Genomic DNA, 19,578 nt, shown 5'->3' on the forward strand with positions numbered 1-19,578 from the left:
GTTTGTTTTCCAGTGAATGCTGAGGGCCCTATTGTACACACATGTGCATTAGTTACCTTCGTGAATGCTGTTAGTTCTCATGGACCTGCCAGGGACATTTGAGCCTGCAAAGTCTGGGCTTTGCAGAATGAAGAGTGACACTTTGTAAGCTGCACAGCACAGACCAGCTATCTATTCATGACAGTAGCTAGACTCTGGGCAACGAGTACTGATTTTTGTCAGCCTATTAGTCTCATCCTTCTCGGAAGTTTAAAAAACAAACGCACACAAAAAACCCCACAGCTTTCCTGAAAAGCTGATTACTGTTGTGATGAACTGGAAAAGCAGAGACACAAAGTAACAATGAAAATATCCAAGATCTGATAGGAAAAGTTAAATAAACAGCATGCCAAGACTACCTAATTGCAATTCTCTTCCTTTTAACATGGATTGCTGCCTTTAGGAATGCGTGAAGGTGCTGAAGCAGCATATATACCTGTTACATCTTTTAAAAAGAAAGCACTGACATGCCCTGTTACTAGCAAGTAAAGGCATGCAAGTCTTACGGGGTGTTTCCAAACTTCATAGATCCAGAGTATGTTTTGATAAACATTCACTTGGGACAAAAATAAAAGGGGCAAAAAAAAAAAAAACCTTCATCAGCACTGGCTGCTGATTACTTCTGTTGATTAAAACAAAAACAAAAAACACTCTGGGCAGTGGGATGACTTTGTGTGTTCGAAACAGGCATATTGAAGAACAAGTTAATTTATAAAATGTTAATAGTAAAAATAGAGGAAAATGAGTTTTTCTTCCATTGCAAGCTGATCTGCAGTACAGTGCTCCCCTTGAATCCTTTAGTTTGTAGCTTATTTTTCCACATGGGAATAGAGAGGGAGTTCAGAAATGAGGGTGAGGTGTATAAAACAGTAATAAAAACTCAGTTTTTCAATGAATATTACTAGTTCTTACTATTCACTCACTCTCTCTTTTGCTTGTCTGTGGTAAAGTAGTTCCTAGGACATTTCCTGGTAGGATTAATGCATTAAAATTCTGATGCAGAATTAAGGGCAGCGTGCAGTTAGTCAGATTTTATTTTTATGTTTAAATATTATAACTTGACCCAACTCAGTTAACTTTTGAAATTAAATCAATGGGAAAACTATTTGAAGAGGAAATCAAGTTAAGCCTATGCAGGAAATCCAAGCTGAAAAGGCATGAGACAGTGGAGTATTTCTAGTGTACCTCTGTTAACCATTGTTGAATGTCTACATTATTTTTGCTTAAAGTATAATGCCTATATATAAATATCACACACATACATGTATCCAGCGTGTGGTAAGAAAAAAACAGAATAACAATTTCCATATGTTTATGTTGGGAAGAGCAAATGAGTCAATATTAACCCCAAGCTATCTGATCTTATATCTGATTAAACACAAGGTTTAACCTCTGAACAAGCAAGATAAATGAAATATAATAGAATGGACTTATATTTTTCTGAGAATTAAAAAAGCAACAGATTATGCTCCATCCTTACATAGAGAAGTGCTATAAACCTTATGCTTTACTCACATTTTGTATCAAAAGCTGTTCAGTGCAAAAGTTTTCAGCTCAGCTGCAATCTCCGTTTTGGCTGTACCTTACAATTCTCTTATGTTATCTCCAGAATTAGAGAAAAGGATTCCCAGTGTTATGCCGTGGTGATAAAAGTAGTAAAGTCTATCTTTTTCCTAGTCTGATTTTTATGTAAGAACTTCTACCTGGTTAATTAGAGGAAGTGATTTACACTTTGAGGACTTCGGTCATAGCCATATGGCAAACTGCCACAATGGTTACAAGCAGCAGTCTTTGTAAGTACGAGACAATTTTGTTCTGGGCTAAAATGCTCGTTATTTCTCTAGGTAGCAGGGAAATAACGAGCTAAAATGCTTTCTGGGCACTCTCACAGTGCCTAGAGAAAGTCAAGGAGGAATCAAGGCAGTCCTGTACTGGGTAAACATGGGATGCACCACTAGAGTATGCATGAATAAGCAGCAAAGGAGACCCCACTGCTTAATGCGGTGCGGTGTAGCACCTGACAAAGAAACTAGCTGAGGATCCCCAAAGCAGTATTAGAGACAAAGAAGCTTGGGTTTGGTGCTGTGCTATGGGGCTGTTACCACTTCAAGAGCCAGTTCAGGTGCCATCGCCTTGTATAACTGCATCTTTTTGCTGCAGCTTATGGATGTGCCTCCTGAAACTGCATGTTTAGTTCTAGTCTGTGGAGATCTCGGGCCCATCTGTCTTCATATCTAATTATAGTTTGATGAGATGTTCTGCAGAACCAAAAAGCATGTCCCCGCCTGCATGCTGCTTTGGAAAGGCAGCAAGATCAGAAAAACAAAATGGAAAAAAATACTAAGGTTTGCTGTAGTTTTGCCTTCAATAAAACACCATTTCCAGCTTTGGATGCAGACCTAGTTGATACTTTGTGAGGCTTCAAAAACAGAAACTGACATTTTTCTATGTCACCATCAGGCACAGTTATTGTCTTTACGGATAGCGTTTATTGCAGGATTTGGCAAGTTCTTTTAAGTAAGGTTAATACTATTGTGTACTACAACACTATTCTATACTATTCTGTTACTATTTCTGGCTAGTAAGAACATTTCTTCATAAATAAATATTAGCTGAGCTGGCATCCTTCATCTGTTTGAATTCTGCTTTTTCTAGGAGTTGCATGGAAACCACTATACAGTATATTAATCTTACAAGTACTATACTTGTAATAAAAAAGGAGGAAAAAAACCCACAAACATAATGTGAAAGCACGACAAGCATCCCCAAAACAAACAAGCAAACAGCCCCACCTTGTCCCCCAACAGGAACCAAAAATAGTATAGCAGGAGATGATAGCATCACCAAGGTGAAGGATGTAGGAGCTGAGTATTAAGAAACAATTAGAATATGCTGAATTATCATAAGTAACTGCCAGAAGAAAAACAACAACATTAGTTTCAGAAAAACTCATTTTGATTAGTTACTGAGCCTTTTGGCTGTACTACGATCAAGTCTAGCTAAGCAATATAGCAATAAATATTCTCTATTCACTGAGTTTCAGTGAAAAGTAGGTTTTCGTATTATCATTTGAATTGGTTAGCTGAGGTTTGTGGAAAACCTCATTAAAATAACGTGCTAAAATGAGAACTATGTAACGTTCTGCTATGCATGATGTGTTTATATCCATGTTTTGGTAGCTGTATGTTCTGTTGTGCTGTGTTACGACTTCAAAGCTGAATCGGGATAAGGCCTTAGAGATGATATTGGGATTTTGCTTGTTTGAGGAAACTTGAGTGGCTTTTCAAATTTAACTTGAGAAATAAGGAAGTATTACTTGACGGCTGAAGGATTATATGAACTTGAACGCTGACAAAAGGTAATGTAAAAATAGAGGAGTGTTTGTCTGCTGAAAAATTACATTTTTGTGTGCCAAAATGAAAGACCTCTACGTGCCATAGACACTTTAATGCTCTGCTTGACAAGGGCTGAATTAAGGGTAATGCTGGATTTGTGAATTCAAATAAAGCATTTTTGTTTTGACAATTAATCACAAATGAGAATAAATCTTTCTGGGACTGTGTGGCAGTATGTCAGTTGAGTTCTTGCACAGGGAACAAAACACTTTACAGTGGCCTTTGTTGTAGGAAAAGGTCACGTTGCTCAAGGTTTCGCCTTGTCAGGCTAAACTGTCAAGATACCTTCTTTCTTATTCTTGAAGGCAGCGATTAGCATTATTTACCATTGCAGGGCTTGAGAAATACACACGGAGTTGTAGTATTTTTAGACATGGAAGTTTTAGTTGGATTTATTGCATGTTTGCCAAAATGAAGGACTGGTGTGCCCATGCTAACCTTCTCGACAGGCCACGTCACAGCTGGCTGGCTGGCTGGAATTCCAGCTACCACGTTCGAAATACAGAGGTAGACAAAAGGCCTATTGATTGCAGCTTGGTTTTCTGTCTTTCAAGGGAATGTATTCTACTTCGTAAGAATTTGTAGAGGAAGGATGAAGCCTTGTTTGTTGGTAACCATGAAGAGTTAATTTTCAGGGAGTTTTTAAAGGCTGTAGGCTGCTATTCTTTAACCTATTTCGTATTAACTTACTGCTTAGGAGGTCATCTAACTGAAGACTAAGCAATGGATCTGTTGCTGCTGGAACCTGTTAGCATTTCAGGTTTTGACTTCAGTGACACCAGGACCTAATTGCTGACTTCGCATGGCATGAAAATTTGGTGGTGTTTTTCAGGAGGTACACTTGATACTGATGAATCCAGGCCTCTCAGGAAAACCTTGGGGTCAGGGAATAAGAACAGAGCAGCTGGAGAAGGCAATTAAGAGCTTTTGTGTGCCTGGATTTTTGTGCTGTTTGTTGCTTGGCAGGTGTGGTCTGTCCTTCAGTCTCAGCAGCAAAATGGTTCAGAACATTTCTGCTAATGTGTGTTGAGACACAGGAACTGGAAACAAAATTGTCTCCCCGGTCTCTCTGGCAATTAAGAAGATTTAAAGTTGCAAGCAGCTATAAGACAGTGTTATACAAAAGTTACCAAGGGAAAAAAGCATTTACAATGAACCCCATTACTTTAATTGCAGAGTTAACTTGAGCTCAGGGTGAGTTGAATTCTGAAAGCTTCCCACCGAGGGGACTTGCATCTTTGTATCAGGAATGAGCTTAAGTACTTTCATTGCTTATTTTCACCGAATAGAAAGAAGGAAAGAAAAACTGAATGTCAAAGTTAGTTGTGTGGGGTTTTTATTTATTTATTTTTATTATTTATGTATTTATTTATTTTTAAGATAATGCTTGTAAGAACCAACTGTTGTTAAAACAAGCCTAATGTAAATGAAGCCACCTAGGCTTGTAAGGCAGACTTTGCTTTCTTCAAAGCCCTTTGGGAGGACAAGAGCTGACCTTTTTATCTTTGTGGTGTATTTCAAAGGAAGGGACGGTGCTTCGAGGTTCAAAGGAAAAGCCCGTGCTGAAGTCTGTCAAACAGAATACTCTGATACTTTTACCATGCTTTTGGAAAACCTACTTTTCTCTTCTTAGCTGAACTTGAAATTGGATTCAGTATTGATCAGGAGTTATGTCCCTGCTACCATTCTTCACCTTGGAAGGCTGGCCTGCCCTAAATGAAGAGCTGTCATACCAGCACTGGTTTGTGTCCACACTGAGCTGTTGGGGCAGCTCACTTTTACCAGCATGAGGTGCAGTCCCACCTCTTGCTGCTGACTAGACAGTTTCATTACAACTAAGGAACTGCATTTTGGACTTTATCAAGCATATTTGAAAGAAATTAATATTTTTTCCGCTTCTGGTTGTGTTACAGATGCTATGAAAAGCTGTGCAGGAGTGGTCATTTTAAGAAGCACCTTGTTGCACAGATAGTCGTTTCAATAAACTGGGCTGCTTAATGTGAAAGTTAACAGGAGAAAGAGTGAGACTTCTTGAAACAAGATGCTTAAGGGTAGCGTAGGGATTTATTTTGGCAACAACTACCGTGAATGGATTTGAGCTCTCTTTCTGGGCATGATTGACAGGTTGGGAATATCACCATGCTGGAGCTTAGGCTCATTTGATTATTTTGTATGTACACTTCTTCCAGTTTACACAGGTCTGTTCCTAAGGATACATTAACAGCAAGAGCTGGAAGGTTTTAACTGTGCTCAGCATGTTAAGAAAGCTCTATCTAATATTTTTAAATTTAGCTCAAAATGGATTTTTTTGGAAGCCCGGGTATTTGTTTTTTAGTGTCCGTCATACATTTCAGATTTCCAATGCTTAGCTGTTACCCATTTAAAATTATCAGTGTTGAGAACTGTTTATCACTGTTTAAGTATTTGCTCTGTCATCCCCAGGAAAGATGTCTAGTGACCGGGCTCTGAGGAAACAGCAGCAATTGAATAATTTGGTAGCAGCAGTGACAAAGCTCGCTAAGCCTGGAGATGTGATTGTGGATTTTTGCAGTGGAGGGGTAAGGTGTATTTTCTTTACACTTCATTTGGCTTTCATCTTCAGATTTGTAGATAGATGCTGCCATGTTTCCTGTGAAGAAAGGCTGAGAGAGCTGGGGCTGTTCAGCCTAAAGAAGAGTAAACTTTGGAGTGACCTCATTGCAACTTTTCAATACCTAAAAGGGGCTTATTAAAAAAAAATTGGAGAGCGACTTTTTGCTCAGTCAGATAATGACAGGAGAAGAGGGAATAGCTTTAAACTAAAAGAGGGGAGATTTGGATTAGATGTTAGGAAGAAATTCTTCACTCAGAGGGTGGTGAGGCACTGGAACAGGTCTCCCAGAGAGGCTGTGGATGCCCCATCCCTGGAAGTATTCAAGACCAGGTTTGACAAGACCCTGGGCAACCTGGCCTAGTGCGTGGCATGCCTGCCCATGGCAGGGGGGTTGGAACTGGATGGTCTTTGAGGTCCCTTCCAACCTGACCCATTCTATGGTATGATTCTGTGATAAAGCAAAGCAAAGATGCATATGCTGAAATTCTAACTGCTTTCAAAGGTTCTGTCAATGGTTAGGGAATACTCAGTGTGAAATGAGTCAACAACAGGGGACACTGACAAGATTTTGTTGTTTGCTTTGGTTTTCACAGGGACATGTCGGAATTGTTCTTGCTTACATGCTGCCATCGTGTCAGGTAAGCTCTAAATGAAGAGTATAAATGGTATGAGCTTTTTGTCTCTAATAATTACCTTAAAAAGATGTGCATCTAGGGAAGATAAACATGAAGACAAGACTGTTACTTTTGGGGAGAACTTATGCTCTAGAGAGATATGTTTCGTTAGTACCTGTAAAGGTATTTATCACGTTATTATTAGTGGGGGGAAAAGGGTAGAAGTCATCCCTGGAAAGGAAAGTTTAGAAAAATTTCCTCCTATGATAAATGAAAGGGGGAAAAAAAAAAGTAACTTTAGAGTACAAACATTGACCTGTGTATGCTTTGATTCAGCAAAGTAAGCAATTACAGTGCTAAAGTGCATAGATGATCTTACTGCTTTCTAACAAAGCATTTAAGCTTCTGTTGTAAAGTGTGTATAGACACGAAGCCCTTGTTATGTGAAGAAGGTCTGCCAGTACCTCTGCTGTATTTTACCCCAAGTGAGGAAACATACAGGCATAATGAGACAGCATTTTTTGCTGTTAGAAATCTTAGAGGTTATTGCTACACTTGTACACGTACACTTTGCTCTGTCTGCAGCCAGTTGTGCCCAATTAAGGAATTAATTGGCAGAGGTAAACTTTTTTAGAAGAAAGCTTTCATATGTGAATACCAATTACAATATTTTCCTATTTCCAACATTGAACAGTATGAGTATCTTTTTTTCTTTTTTTTTTTTCCACTCTGTTCCTAATTATGTTCTTAATTATATCACATTGCTTTGGGAAATGACTGGGTGAGATGGAGCCAATGAAAGGAGTGAGAGACTGGCTCCTTCCATAGGTGTGCTGCTGGGTATGCTTCTGGGCTTGGCTTGGGCAGGACATCCATTTACAGACTAACGCCATGAACCAGCAGAAAGAGTAAGGGAGTAACCTCCTCTAACAGGAGGAGAGCAAGAACTCTGGAAACACAGGGTCTCACTCAGTGTTTCGAGTTGGCTGGCAGCAAGCATCCTCGTGAAAGGACACAAAGGACAGGGAGAGTTACTTATATTATGTCTCGTTATTCTCTTCTCTGTCTCATCTAGTTACTTTAACTTATCTTTGTTTAAAAATTTAATTTTCTAGGTTATTTTAACCCTTAAAATACAACCTTTTGAGTCAAAAGATTTGGATTACTGTTGGAGTGCAGTGCAAAATTGTTTGGAAACATTTGCCTCAGAGGTCATGATCTGTCATGATGGGTGTCTACCATCCTTGTAAACTCTACCTTAATTCTTGTCACTGATTAGGAGAAAAATGGTTCTTCGTTTTCATAACAAACTGGATGCAGAAGTCAAGAAACTGAGCTATCCGGTCTCACTGATGTGACCCAGACTTCCATCAAATATAATTGTGCAAAAAATATATATATTTTACAGCAGAGATTTGAAATGTGCAGATTTTTAGTGTAATCACAGATGTGTGAGGTGCTTGCCTGAGAAAAGGGAAGTTCTAGACCTAAGACAACAAATGAATAAATAAATAAATTTGCCAGCTGATTGGTACTGGCAAGTCTTTAATGCCTTTCATTGTTGTTTTGTCATCTGCTAATCATTCTGTAGGTCTTATAAGTAACTTGTAGTTTAGTTGAGAAAACTTCTCTAAAGTTTTGTGCATGCTGGTAACGTTTGACTTTTATTTTTCAGTATTATTTTGCTTTACTCTGTCTTGTGTATGAAATCTAGGTGGTGCTCATAGAAAATAAGGAGTTATCTCTGATCCGTGCTAAAGACAGAAGTGATGAACTAGGTTTAAACAACATCTCATTCATTCAAGCAAATCTGGACTATTTTAATGGGTCTTTTAACATTGGGGTAAGTGTTTGTAACTTTTCAAGTTCAGAATTTTAATTTCAATGTCTGGTTAACTATTTTCTACAACTACTTAACTAAAATATCCGAGAAAAGGAAATTTTATGCTTATACAGCTTATTCTGATGCTACATGAAGCACCCTTGTTATATTAACCAGTATTAGGTTGGTTTTGTGTTTATTATTTATTTATATGAGTCAATAAGGAAGCAGTATCTATTCTAATCAAATATGACAATATGGGTGCTGCTTGGCCGTTCTGAAGACAAATAGTGTGGTAGATTCTTGATTTAATGATATTATTTTAAGATTAGTTATTCACTGATGGAGGTATGCTGGGGAAGGTTTTGAAGACAGGAAGAAAAAGGCAGCTTGTGCTCAAAGTAAGCCTGGGTACAGGAAAGTGAGATCAGAGGTGTAGGTAGGTGACAGTAAAGGCATTTGCAGATAAAGCAAGCAACTCAAGACTTCACAACGCAAAACTGAGAAGGAACTTTAATGACAGGGAGAATGTTACACTAATGATCTGCGTGTGTATTCTTTGTGAAGGGTTTACTCGAGCTGTATTTTTAAAGGCAGAGTGAGATCTCAATTTTGTAGGACTCGTACTGAGCACTCCTGTTGCAGTCAGCGGGTGCTGGTCTGACTTTTGGTGACTGTAAATGAGCAGACCAAAGCAGGAATCACTTTTATAGGAACAAAGTAAATGATTTGAATACTGATTCAAAGTATCCTGAACTCTGCAGCCCTAGTGAAGAGTAAGGTACAAATAATCTCTTTTAATGCTGTAAAGATTCCTCTCTTCTGGTTTGATTTTATGTTAAAAGCATCTGAAATTTTACAGCAAGTTCCTAACTTTCAATGCAAGTCTGACTATTCCCTAAACCATCCATCCAAGTGCCCGTTTGTCTGTAGCTTAGGGTGCTTAATGCTGAAGCTTTATGGCACACATTCTCCAGTTCTGTTTAACTATTTGGTTTGTTTAATAAGGGAATTGAAGCATAGAGCAGGAGAAAGAGGAGAGAATAAAATATTTTTTATATATTATTATCCTTCTAACGGTAAATTTCCGGTTCTCTAGCTTTATTTTCTGTGTTTTTTAAATCTCATTGGATGAACCAGAGATCTATTGCAAAAAATCAGAATCTCCAGAATAATTTAGTGAATACAGCGTGTGAGATGTGTCGTAGTTTGTTAGTGAAGTTAGTCTCCAGTGTTGCGGTCATGGGAGTTTTTCTTAATTTTTTTGGTCTGTTTTTAAGGTTAATACTAAGTTAAATATTTCATTGGAGTTTTTGTTTAATAAAGTGGTGTTATATTCTCCCTTAAATCTCATGACAAATAAAATGCTAAAGTACATGTCTGGAAAAAATCACTTGCAAACTCTTCGTTTCCAGGTCTGTGATTTCAGTTTGTTCAGCTTGATTCTGTACACTATTCCAGAGACAAACCTGGAGCTTTCCTTTTTTGGGAGACCTATATCAATATCATCTCAGAATCAGTTTGTCCCATATAACGATTCCCTCTCCAGGATGAACTCCTGTTTCTTCTGCAGCCACACGTAGGACAGGAGGTAGCTGTTTGACTTAACAGTAGTGCAAGTGCTTGATGGTACATTGGAAGGTAAATAATGTAAAGTTTAGCTACCTTTGTATAGTTAGGTCATAAACGCTGGTCTGATACAAAAATCACAATATGATGATGCACAGATGTGTACAGAGTTTGGTGATGCATCGTTTCTAAACCCATCTTCTGTGGCTCGTAAAGCTATTCACTCATTGCAAGACTGTGCCATTCTCAATGAAATAGTACAGCGTAAATGTGAGGGGGAACATGACAAATTCACTGGCTATGGTACGTGAAATTTAAAGAGATCTAGAAAAATGAACCTGACAAGTCTTCATCTCTCTACTTTTGGTATTAATTTAAAACAAGTTTATATGCATTTTTAGTTACTGTGAAATAAAAAACTGCACTACTTGGCTGTTTTCTTAAGTGCTATCTGAGAGGAGTTCAAAAGCAGGTTAAGTAGAATGTGTCAACCAGTTCCTTTTTTATTCCACCAAAAGGCCAGAGGACTAATACAGGTCAATGGTCTCGTACTCAATTAGCTTTGTGGCTTTCCTCAGGGGACACTTTGTTTTCCTTCGTCTACAGATGTGTGAATTTGTGAATGAAATGCATTAACAGCGTTTGTCCTTGCTTTTTATTTCATTTCAGATAGTGAGCTTGACATATAGGATATCCTGAGAAAACCTTGCCTTCAATTTTATTTGTTGATTTTTCTCTTAACTACATTGACTTTGAGGAACACAAAGAATAAATCAAATGGCTTACAGTTCATACAGGCTCAACAAAGCTACTGTTTTTTTGTTTGTTCATTTACTTGTGCTTTATCCAGTACTTTAAGGTTTAAGGTATCTTTTCCAAACATGCAAGCAAAGCAGTTTTTAGTTTCTGCTTGGATAAAAAGGGAAGTAACTATAATTATATTCCACGATAATCTCATATTTTTCTGGTCTTAAACTAGTTTTATTTTTGTTGTTAAATTCGTAAAGACAGAAAAATTGCATTGTGAAATTACTACATATATTAGTTTTTAATGTTCTGCTTGAGACAGGAGTATTTGTTACCATCTGTATGCAGTTATAGTTCAGCTGCTGATTAATGGTCTGCTCAGCTGAGCTTACATCAAGCAGTCTGCAAACAAAAAAGTCTTTGTTTTAATCCACATCTGAGAGCAAAGTTTTTATCTCCCAATTGCTGTACCTTGAAAAACAGCTTTGAACCTTGAAATGTGAACTTTGCAGCTTTAAACCTTTTTCGTAAATTTACACTGAACCAAAAGCATAGAAAACAATGCAGTTTTACAAATCTGAACTGCTGCATAAAGCAGCAGGCACAATATTCAATTAGGGGTAAGGCAGACTGTGTTTCTCCTCCAGGGCTGAGAGGCTGTAGAAGCACGTTGCAGGAGGCGCGTTCTTGATTTTTGTTTGATGTTTGGGATTTTCTGGTATCTAATAAGGTACAAATGGGAACGAGAGGGGGTTTTTGTATTTCTAAATCCTTTTGGCTTGAACAAAAACTTTTGACTAATCACCATGGTAGCTTGTCTTTTAAAATTTTTCTGTAGCTTCATTTACAGTTGAGTTGATAGGACAATGCAGTGCACCTACACACCTATCTTTTGAGTACGTTTGGTGAGTGACCCTTGTTCAGTGCTGATGACTCCCTTCTTAAGTGGAGTTAGGTCATAAAGTTTCCTCAGCATAGACATGAAAGAGAAAAATGCAAAGCCAAGGATTTAAGGACCAGGCCCTTGGCATAACAGCTTCATTGTTAAACTCTCTGCAAGGATTTAATTCAATCCATCAAAAATACTACAACAGGATTGTATGTAGAATATTGCTGTAAAGAATGTGCTTGTTTCTTTGTTTTCTGTTTTTAACATTGTAGGTGGCTCTGCATGCATGTGGAGTGGCAACAGACATGGTGATTGAACATTGCATCAAGGCGCGGGCAGCCTTTGTCATCTCCCCGTGCTGTTATGGCTTCATTCAGAACACTGTGAAGTTTAAATATCCACGAAGGTAAACTAAGACTAACAAGATAAACTTTAAAATAGCAATTCAAGTGAAAAAAGAAAGTGATAGAAGAGTACATAATTAATCAACTTAAGGTCAAGATTGTTGCACGTGTCCAGGTTCAATTGATTCATACTTACAGTGCAACCATCTCCTCCTTTTTCTCTTTGCAAATCCGTCTTGAAAGGGAGACAGATGGGTTATTCCTGGGTTATTTTTTCTGGATTTATCCAAGAAAAAAAATCACAGCAGTTCAAAAAAGACTCTATACCTTCAACACAGTAGATACAGTATGTGGTAATCTATGTAATATGCAGACCTCTTACCTTGAAATCACAAAGTTAATAGAAAACTCATGAAAAGTAATGTAAGAAGGGGAATTGACATTTTAATGTTGGAGAAAGATGTAAGCAATCGGTTTAAAGAAATGGGTCTGCTTTTATGCCACAGTTTACTGCTTGTGAAGCTGTTCTGATTTATTCCCAAGTAGACGAGCTCTCCTGTTTTTTGGATCCTAGTTTTAATACTTTTTCAGTGGACTGTGTAGGTATTTTGTTTCTCCAAATCTGCCACGTTGGAAATGCTTCTTTGTCTTAGGCTTAAGAATTTTTTAATGCCTTTGATACAAATAAAATGTGAAAGTTTGGCAAAAAGTAGCAGAAGATATGAGGCTAGCAGCTTTCTAAGGTAGAACTAGGTGGGGGAGAGGTTTTATTTTGTTTCATTTTATTTTCATAAAGCTGAACTTTGCCTTTTGGATGTCCAAGATGAATCAGATTTAATTATACTAGAAATTAAAGCATTGACTCAGCTATATATTTGCTAGAGTAGGAAGCTGAAACGTGCTGTCGTAAAAAGAATCAACAGATCTTAAAAATAAATAAATAAATAAATATGTTTCCATGGTAAATATTTTCCCTATCTTTCTCTGTTATTGAGGTGTGCTGTTACAGAAGTGCTTGGAGAGTAAATACTTGAAACTTAGTCAGTTTGCTAAACTTTGCATTTTACAGTCCTTTCTTAGTCAGTTTGATTCTTCCATCTCTTTAGAAGTGTCCCTTTTGTTTTCTCCTCTGACAGAGTAAAACATAGAAGTATTTTTAAGGAAGAGGCAATAAAATTTTAGGCTTTCTAAAGTTAACAGACATATAACTTTTCTCTGTTATTTTGTTGTAGGATCGACTAGATGCTGTTAACTTTTGCCAAGTTATATTTTAAATCATGAAGTCCAGAAATTCACACTACGTTAGGAATCTTTTGTTGCTGTAGATGCTGAAGAAATGTACATTGTTGAGGTTTTGTGTTTGCTAAAATTATAAATCTGAGAGTGTAAGCCAATGTAGGAGTTGATGTGGTTCATAACATTGACCTTGGCTCAAGCTATATTTTAGGGTTTACTTCTTTTCCCTTAATTTTTAAGATTATGAAACGTGATAGACCTCCCATATCCCTATACTGCCCATATTCCCTATTCAGTTCCATCCTAGAAACACCTTACTCTTGTGATGCACAGAAAATGTGTGCCTCTAGAGGTTGTGTACCTGTAATACAAAGTATGTGAAAATGTGGAAAACCCAGTAAATCTGCATTAGCATTTTTGATAATTTAAAGAGTGGATCTGTATGAATAATTCAATAGAAGAATAAAAGACATCAAACGTGCTTTTCCTTTATTAGTGAACAAACTGTCATGGTTTCTGTTTTTTTGAATGCCTTTCTGTATGCTGTGGATACTGCTGTTTTGCATAAAATGGGGTCAGGTATGTAAGAATTGCTTCTATTTTCCATCTTGGCTTTTTTAGATGTTAATTGAATTGGTCTTTTTTTTTTTTCTTTTCAGTAATCAGTTCAAAGAAATTTTATCCTACAAGGTATGTAAGATAAACAGCTGTGGATAGTGGATGGAGGGGGTTTGGGGCTGTTCCATGCATTTCACTGAGTCTTATCAAATGAAATATAAGTGCTTATCTTTTAATTGTGAGGGGGTGCATGTGTTATGTGATCTGTTCATTAGTAATACAGACACAGTTGTGTTGTGTTCTCTCCACCAACCATTTTTTAAGGCTTTTTTTTTCCTTCCATAAAGTTTCATGGTATCTCCCCCCAGTTAATTCTTTTTCATCATAAGGTATAAAAGAGCCATTCCTAAGATATACCTGTTTCAACACTTAACAATTACAGGATACCAATTTATGTCTTAAATACTAATGCTTATACTGTAGAAATTTACTATCATTTTTTTAGGCAAAATGTTTACTTTTATAGATGGTATTTTATGACAAACTCAGATTTCCCCCTCTAATTTATGTCTAGAAGATTGGACATAATGAGTAGGAAGAACAAATACTCTTCATCAAGAATTCTGTACAGTATTGTTTTAAAAACTTTTATTCAAAATTGTTTTAGAAGTATTCAAATGTGTTTCGATCTGGAGTCTGTGTGGAGATTGCTTGAGGGAAAAGTGGGAGAATGAAGCAATGAGGTGTGCAGATCTGACAGAATGAAGGTAACTGGGGCGTGGAAAAGGACAAGAGCAGAGAAGTGGTCAGGTGACAACTGGTACCAATTCATTAAGCTGTGTCTGGTGTGTTTAAACTTGTTAGTGATGAGCAGCCAGAAGTTTGATGGTTAGGTGCGCTCAGTGTGGCATGGAAAGAGAGTATCTGCAATTAAGAAAAGAAAGGATATATAGAAACTTTGCTAAGGTTACATGTCAAATCCTAGATAATTGTCTCAGTGTTTTTAATCCAGAAAAGCCTATGAATTCTGGAGATGCAGAATAATCCTCTATTCCTGAAATACGCTAGAAGGATGTTATTTCTAATTGCCAAATGTAATGGTGACAGTGTGCGTACTGATGATGCTGTATTTAGCAGGAAAATGGAGGTTGTCTTTTTAAATCCTCTAATTGGAGGTCATTAAAAAACATTAGAAAACTTCTCACTAGGGAGTTTCAGTTATTATAATCTTATCTTCATGACAGCTTGGTTTATGTACACTTCACTAATTTACATGGAAATAAATTTGTGTAGATTGAGATGATAAAAGTGGCATAGTGGATTTGGACCTGGAATGAGATTTTCCACTGATCAACATTCCTTCCATGTACTTACATGTTCCTAACACATAATCACCAAGCACTCAGGTTTGAGTTTAGAAAAAGTTCATTTGCCAACGTGTTATTAAAAGTAGACCTGTGGACGTTACAGAGGGACAGGGTGACATAAAAAAATCAAGGAAGCCTTGGTTAGGATGGTGTGTGTAATCTTATTGCAGCTCTGACTTTTCTTTTTTTTCTTTTAATCCATGGACATGTAGGTCCCAGGGTTTATCACCACTTTAGAAGTTCCAGTGTCTGTGTAGCAGAAGCACACAGGGGCCAATGGCAATACTTAATAACATAGTAGTCTATACAAATGATCTAGGCTCGATGGTGCCTCAAGTAATCCTAGATATAAATAACTTTCTGTTATACAGCTAGCTATATGCATTTTTTATATTTCATATTAATAAACTGTTAAAGGTTACTGGCTAGTCGCCAAAGCTGCCATGTGTTAGCCAGACATCGTCTGTGTCACCCCCATCCAGTTCCCATTTTAAATTCATTTCTCTTATCTTCCATTTTAGTGAGATCTAAAAAGACATCCAGAAGTCTGGCAATTCCAAAACTTTTTGTGATGAGAACATCGTGCTGTAACTCATTAGTTTATAGCTATAAAGAATAAGGTGACGGTAGCTGTAGATGTCTACCGTGATACGTTTTGAGACTCTGTTTTTCAAGACATTGTCCATGTAGGAAATTTGGAAAGTAAGAAGGAATTACTTTGGACATCCAGCTCTGGAAACTTACTAGGCATTTCTGTGGGTGTTCTAAAGGCAAAATAACTGCTTGTACATGCCCAACATTTATGCAGTTTATAATCATTGTCCTTGATACTTTAAAACTACTTTTATCTTCATTTCTGCCAACAGGGAGTGTGACAATTTACTGGTTATATCATGGGAAAAAGAGATGGTTATGCCTCAGGCTCTAGTTTAGTTTGAAGGTTCATCTCTTGTAGGAAGCCAAGGCACTAGGGCCAGTCCAGATTTCCAGGTTGTGCGGGAAGTCTTACCTGGGCTCTGGTCTAGCTGAATGAGCTGAGATCCTGTTGTTGCAAAGAGCCAGGCTGTGCCGAGTGCCTAAAGACTGGTGAAGGGTTCTGGGCTATCTCTGACCTTCTTCCTCTCCTGTGAAACCCTTCTTCTTCTTCTCAAGCTGCCTACCCCTAAGAACAGCCACGTTGCCTGTGGCATTACTTCTCAGTTCCCCAGTGGTTATATCTGGGTTAAAGGTTTTCAGCTCTTTTTGTACTACAGAAATAGCCGTATTTAAACTGCACTGACTGATACAACATGTTGAGTCCTAAATATGTTATAGCATGTTCTCATTTTGCTTGCAAATTTGTTATGGAGCTGTGAGCTGAAAACCCTCATGTGAGTTATCTGTAGTAGGAAACAAACATCTCTGCCTCAGGATATTGTGTGTTTATTGAAATAACTAAAATTTGAGTTTAAAGTAGCAATAATGTCTTACTGTATTTTATTTGAAAATCTGCGAGTAAACTGTTTTGTGGTCAGGTGTCTGCAATTACATGAATTGGATGGAGTGCACTGTGGAGAGAGTTACCATCTTGATTCAATATGAAGATGGGATTTCATTCAGTTTTTTTTGTGTGTGTGAAATGAAGACTTTTGGATGTTTATGTTCCCCTTACTAAAAAGCTGAAGTATCCTTACTTCAGGATACTGAAGGAAGCTGAAGTATCCTTAGGTGAAGTCTCTCTTTCCATCTGTTACAGCAACCACGCCCTTAAAATCATCTTTCTGTATAAGTCAGGAATCAAAAAAACATTTTCCTTTTGATGCAAGACACATGTTCATTTTCAGATATGTAGCTGTGGAAGCTTTGTGTAGCAAAAAAAAAAAAAAAAAAGCTTCTGTTGTTGTCTGTTTCTGTTTTCTCCCCATCCCAGCATAGGAGACATGATAGGAACATGATAGGAGACTTGGGAATGTTGTGCAGTTCTTAACTGGTTCTGATTTACTCTGTCCTATACTTAATACTGCAGCTGTCCCAAATAGCACAGCTGTCAGCAGAGCATTAATTTCAGTGCTATACCTTCAAGGCTTTTTCTGTCACCATCTGGTTAGCTCACCTTCCTTAGCTAGGTTGATCTCTGAGAAACCGTTCTGCTAGCACAGCTGGCATTTCTTTGAAGGCTGTTGAGGATAGGGTTCTGGCCCCATCCAAGCAGACAGCAAGGTGGTGGCTTAACCCTCTACCACACCATACCCATTAGTGCCAAGACAGGAAAAACTCAGTGGCAGCTATCGTGGAAGCCTCTGCAGAAACTTTTAAGTTCCTTCACGACCTTTTAGGTTGATCCTGGATGGGTTTGGCAGAGCAAAGGAAGTTTGTCGCCACAAAGTGGTGATTCTTTGATTCAGAATTGCTGCTTAGGAGAAACGATCCAGTATTTCAAGTCACCTATGTAAGAATTTTGTCTTGACCCTTCGCTGATGCAGTCATGTTGCCCAGTGATGACTGTGCTAAAAGAAGGCTGTTTTTGATCTACAGTAGCTGAGGGCAAAATAAGTCTGACATATGCCTTTGAAAAATGCAGTCTTGCATACGTTACATCCAGTTCCGCTGCTGCAGACGTTTGGAGGAATTTTAGCAAGAAACAAACCCTTCTGAGTAGAAATCTGCTTATGGTTACAAACACTTGATTTACAAATTTTTTTTACAAGCCAAAGCAATATCAAAATTAGGATTTACAGGCATTATTTTTCCAGAAACAGTGTTCTATGTGACAGAAGTTCTTAGTACTTACAAACATTTAATTAGATTTTTCTTGAAAGAGAGAAATGCTACTGGACCAAAGTTCTTTACTTTTTCTTACAGGAGCACATGATCCTTTGCAGGTTTGCAGATCAGACAGCTGTTCAGCTTCCACCCGAACGCAGGCTAGTAGGTATGAATTTCTGCAGCTGCTATGTAGACTATTGCAGTGTTATTAATATGTTGCTTTATGAAGAAATAGTTTAATGTTTTATGAAATTGGGGTTTCTTCACATTTCTCTCTATGCTGTTCTGAACTATGATACTGAAAATATTTTCCTCATTCCGAATGATCAATATAAGCTAGAGGGTTTGCATTTCACTGAGTTTCATTGCCTTTCCACTTTCTCCTCCACTCCCAAATCATTCTATAAAAAGGGTGAGGTTTTTGTAAACTTTACTGAAGTCTTTCTGTTGCCAGTCCATCTTGCATTAAAAGCACTTCTGTAGGTTGTGATTTGCAGTCTGAACCCTTTGTCCTGCTTGTGATGACTTGTTTAGAAGGGCAAACATCCATGCCAGCTGGAAACAACAAGGCTACACTGCAGAACGTGGGCTACTTTTGGTACAGACAGGCTTCAGAGCATACAAACCTATTTGTCCCACCTCATTACATTTGTAGAAATGTTAGGAAAAAAAACTATAAAAAAATCTTCTGGGTCAGAAAAGACAGAAGAGGCTGGAAACTCTAAGGGTTTAACTCTCCATCCTTGGCTCACAAGAAACACTTCCTAAGTATATTAAAGCAGAAGGAGCAAATAATCACTGTGCTTTTTTTTTTTTAAAAAAAACTTCTTTTGAAGAATTTGAATTATCTCCTATATTCACTGCACAAAAAGAAAGTAGTACAGATACTGAGATAACAATATCTATTTTATAACAAACTTGTCAGCTCTTTTGCTATCATCACAATATTTGTGAACAAAAAATAAAAAGTCAGTCTTTAGTTACCAGCATAGCACCCCATGTTTTTTCCTGATGCTTACCAGGTGTACTGAAAATTGGAAGAGGACTCAAACATTTTTGAAAGGTTGTAACTTTTGCCTATTCTCTCTTTGAAACTGCAGTTTTTCATCACAAATGCAACTTTGATGTGCTTTTCACTGACAAAAAACCAACAACAACAAAAAAAGAACAACTGTAAATCCTATTCTTCCTTTCCGTACAGGAAATGTCATTGCTTTTTCTGTTCTAAAGAGTATAATATTGTTTTTAGTTCCACATAACACTACATTTCATTGAAGACCATTGAAGACCACTTTTCTGTTTCAGATTTGAAACTGCTGTTTCAAAACCTAAACCTTAAACTTCTACAGACACTTCCCAGGTGCATATCAGAGCTATTAATGATACGTGCAACCAAGTTCTGTATAAATTCAAGGGAGAGAAATACACAATTACACAGGGTAGTTTAGGGTAGGGACAGGATATGAGTACTCCTGGCTATTATCTTCATCTCAGGCCAAAAATTATATTTAATTGTGCAGTTCTTTCAAGAAAAAGACAGAAACATTGGCTTTGAGTCTGAAGCAGGACTGTGTCTTGTTCATGACTCAAGAGTGTATGACTATCAGCAATTAAAATGTTTCAGGGAGGTGCTAAATTTTTTTTGCAAGAGTTGCAAACT

The 19,578-nt window shown here is 37.5% G+C and overlaps 1 protein-coding gene across 6 annotated transcripts in view; it reads left to right on the forward strand.

Moving 5' to 3' along the window:
• Nucleotides 1-19,578, forward strand: part of GSTCD (glutathione S-transferase C-terminal domain containing) — a 69,033-nt gene that overhangs the window by 47,606 nt on the left and 1,849 nt on the right. For 4 of the 6 annotated variants that reach the window (XM_084517225.1, XM_084517226.1, XM_084517227.1 and 1 more), the window contains 6 exons: nucleotides 5,877-5,992; nucleotides 6,621-6,665; nucleotides 8,356-8,484; nucleotides 11,941-12,074; nucleotides 13,908-13,938; nucleotides 18,015-18,084. In XM_084517225.1, coding sequence (XP_084373351.1) covers nucleotides 5,877-5,992; nucleotides 6,621-6,665; nucleotides 8,356-8,484; nucleotides 11,941-12,074; nucleotides 13,908-13,938; nucleotides 18,015-18,084 — 525 coding nt within the window. Of the gene's footprint in view, nucleotides 1-5,876; nucleotides 5,993-6,620; nucleotides 6,666-8,355; nucleotides 8,485-11,940; nucleotides 12,075-13,907; nucleotides 13,939-17,994; nucleotides 18,085-19,578 lie in introns of all 6 variants that reach the window. The other 2 variants (XM_084517229.1, XM_084517230.1) reach the window with 1 other exon arrangement.

Source organism: Aythya ferina (assembly GCF_964211825.1).
Source record: "Aythya ferina genome assembly, chromosome: 4".
Taxonomy (NCBI): Eukaryota; Metazoa; Chordata; class Aves; order Anseriformes; family Anatidae; genus Aythya; species Aythya ferina.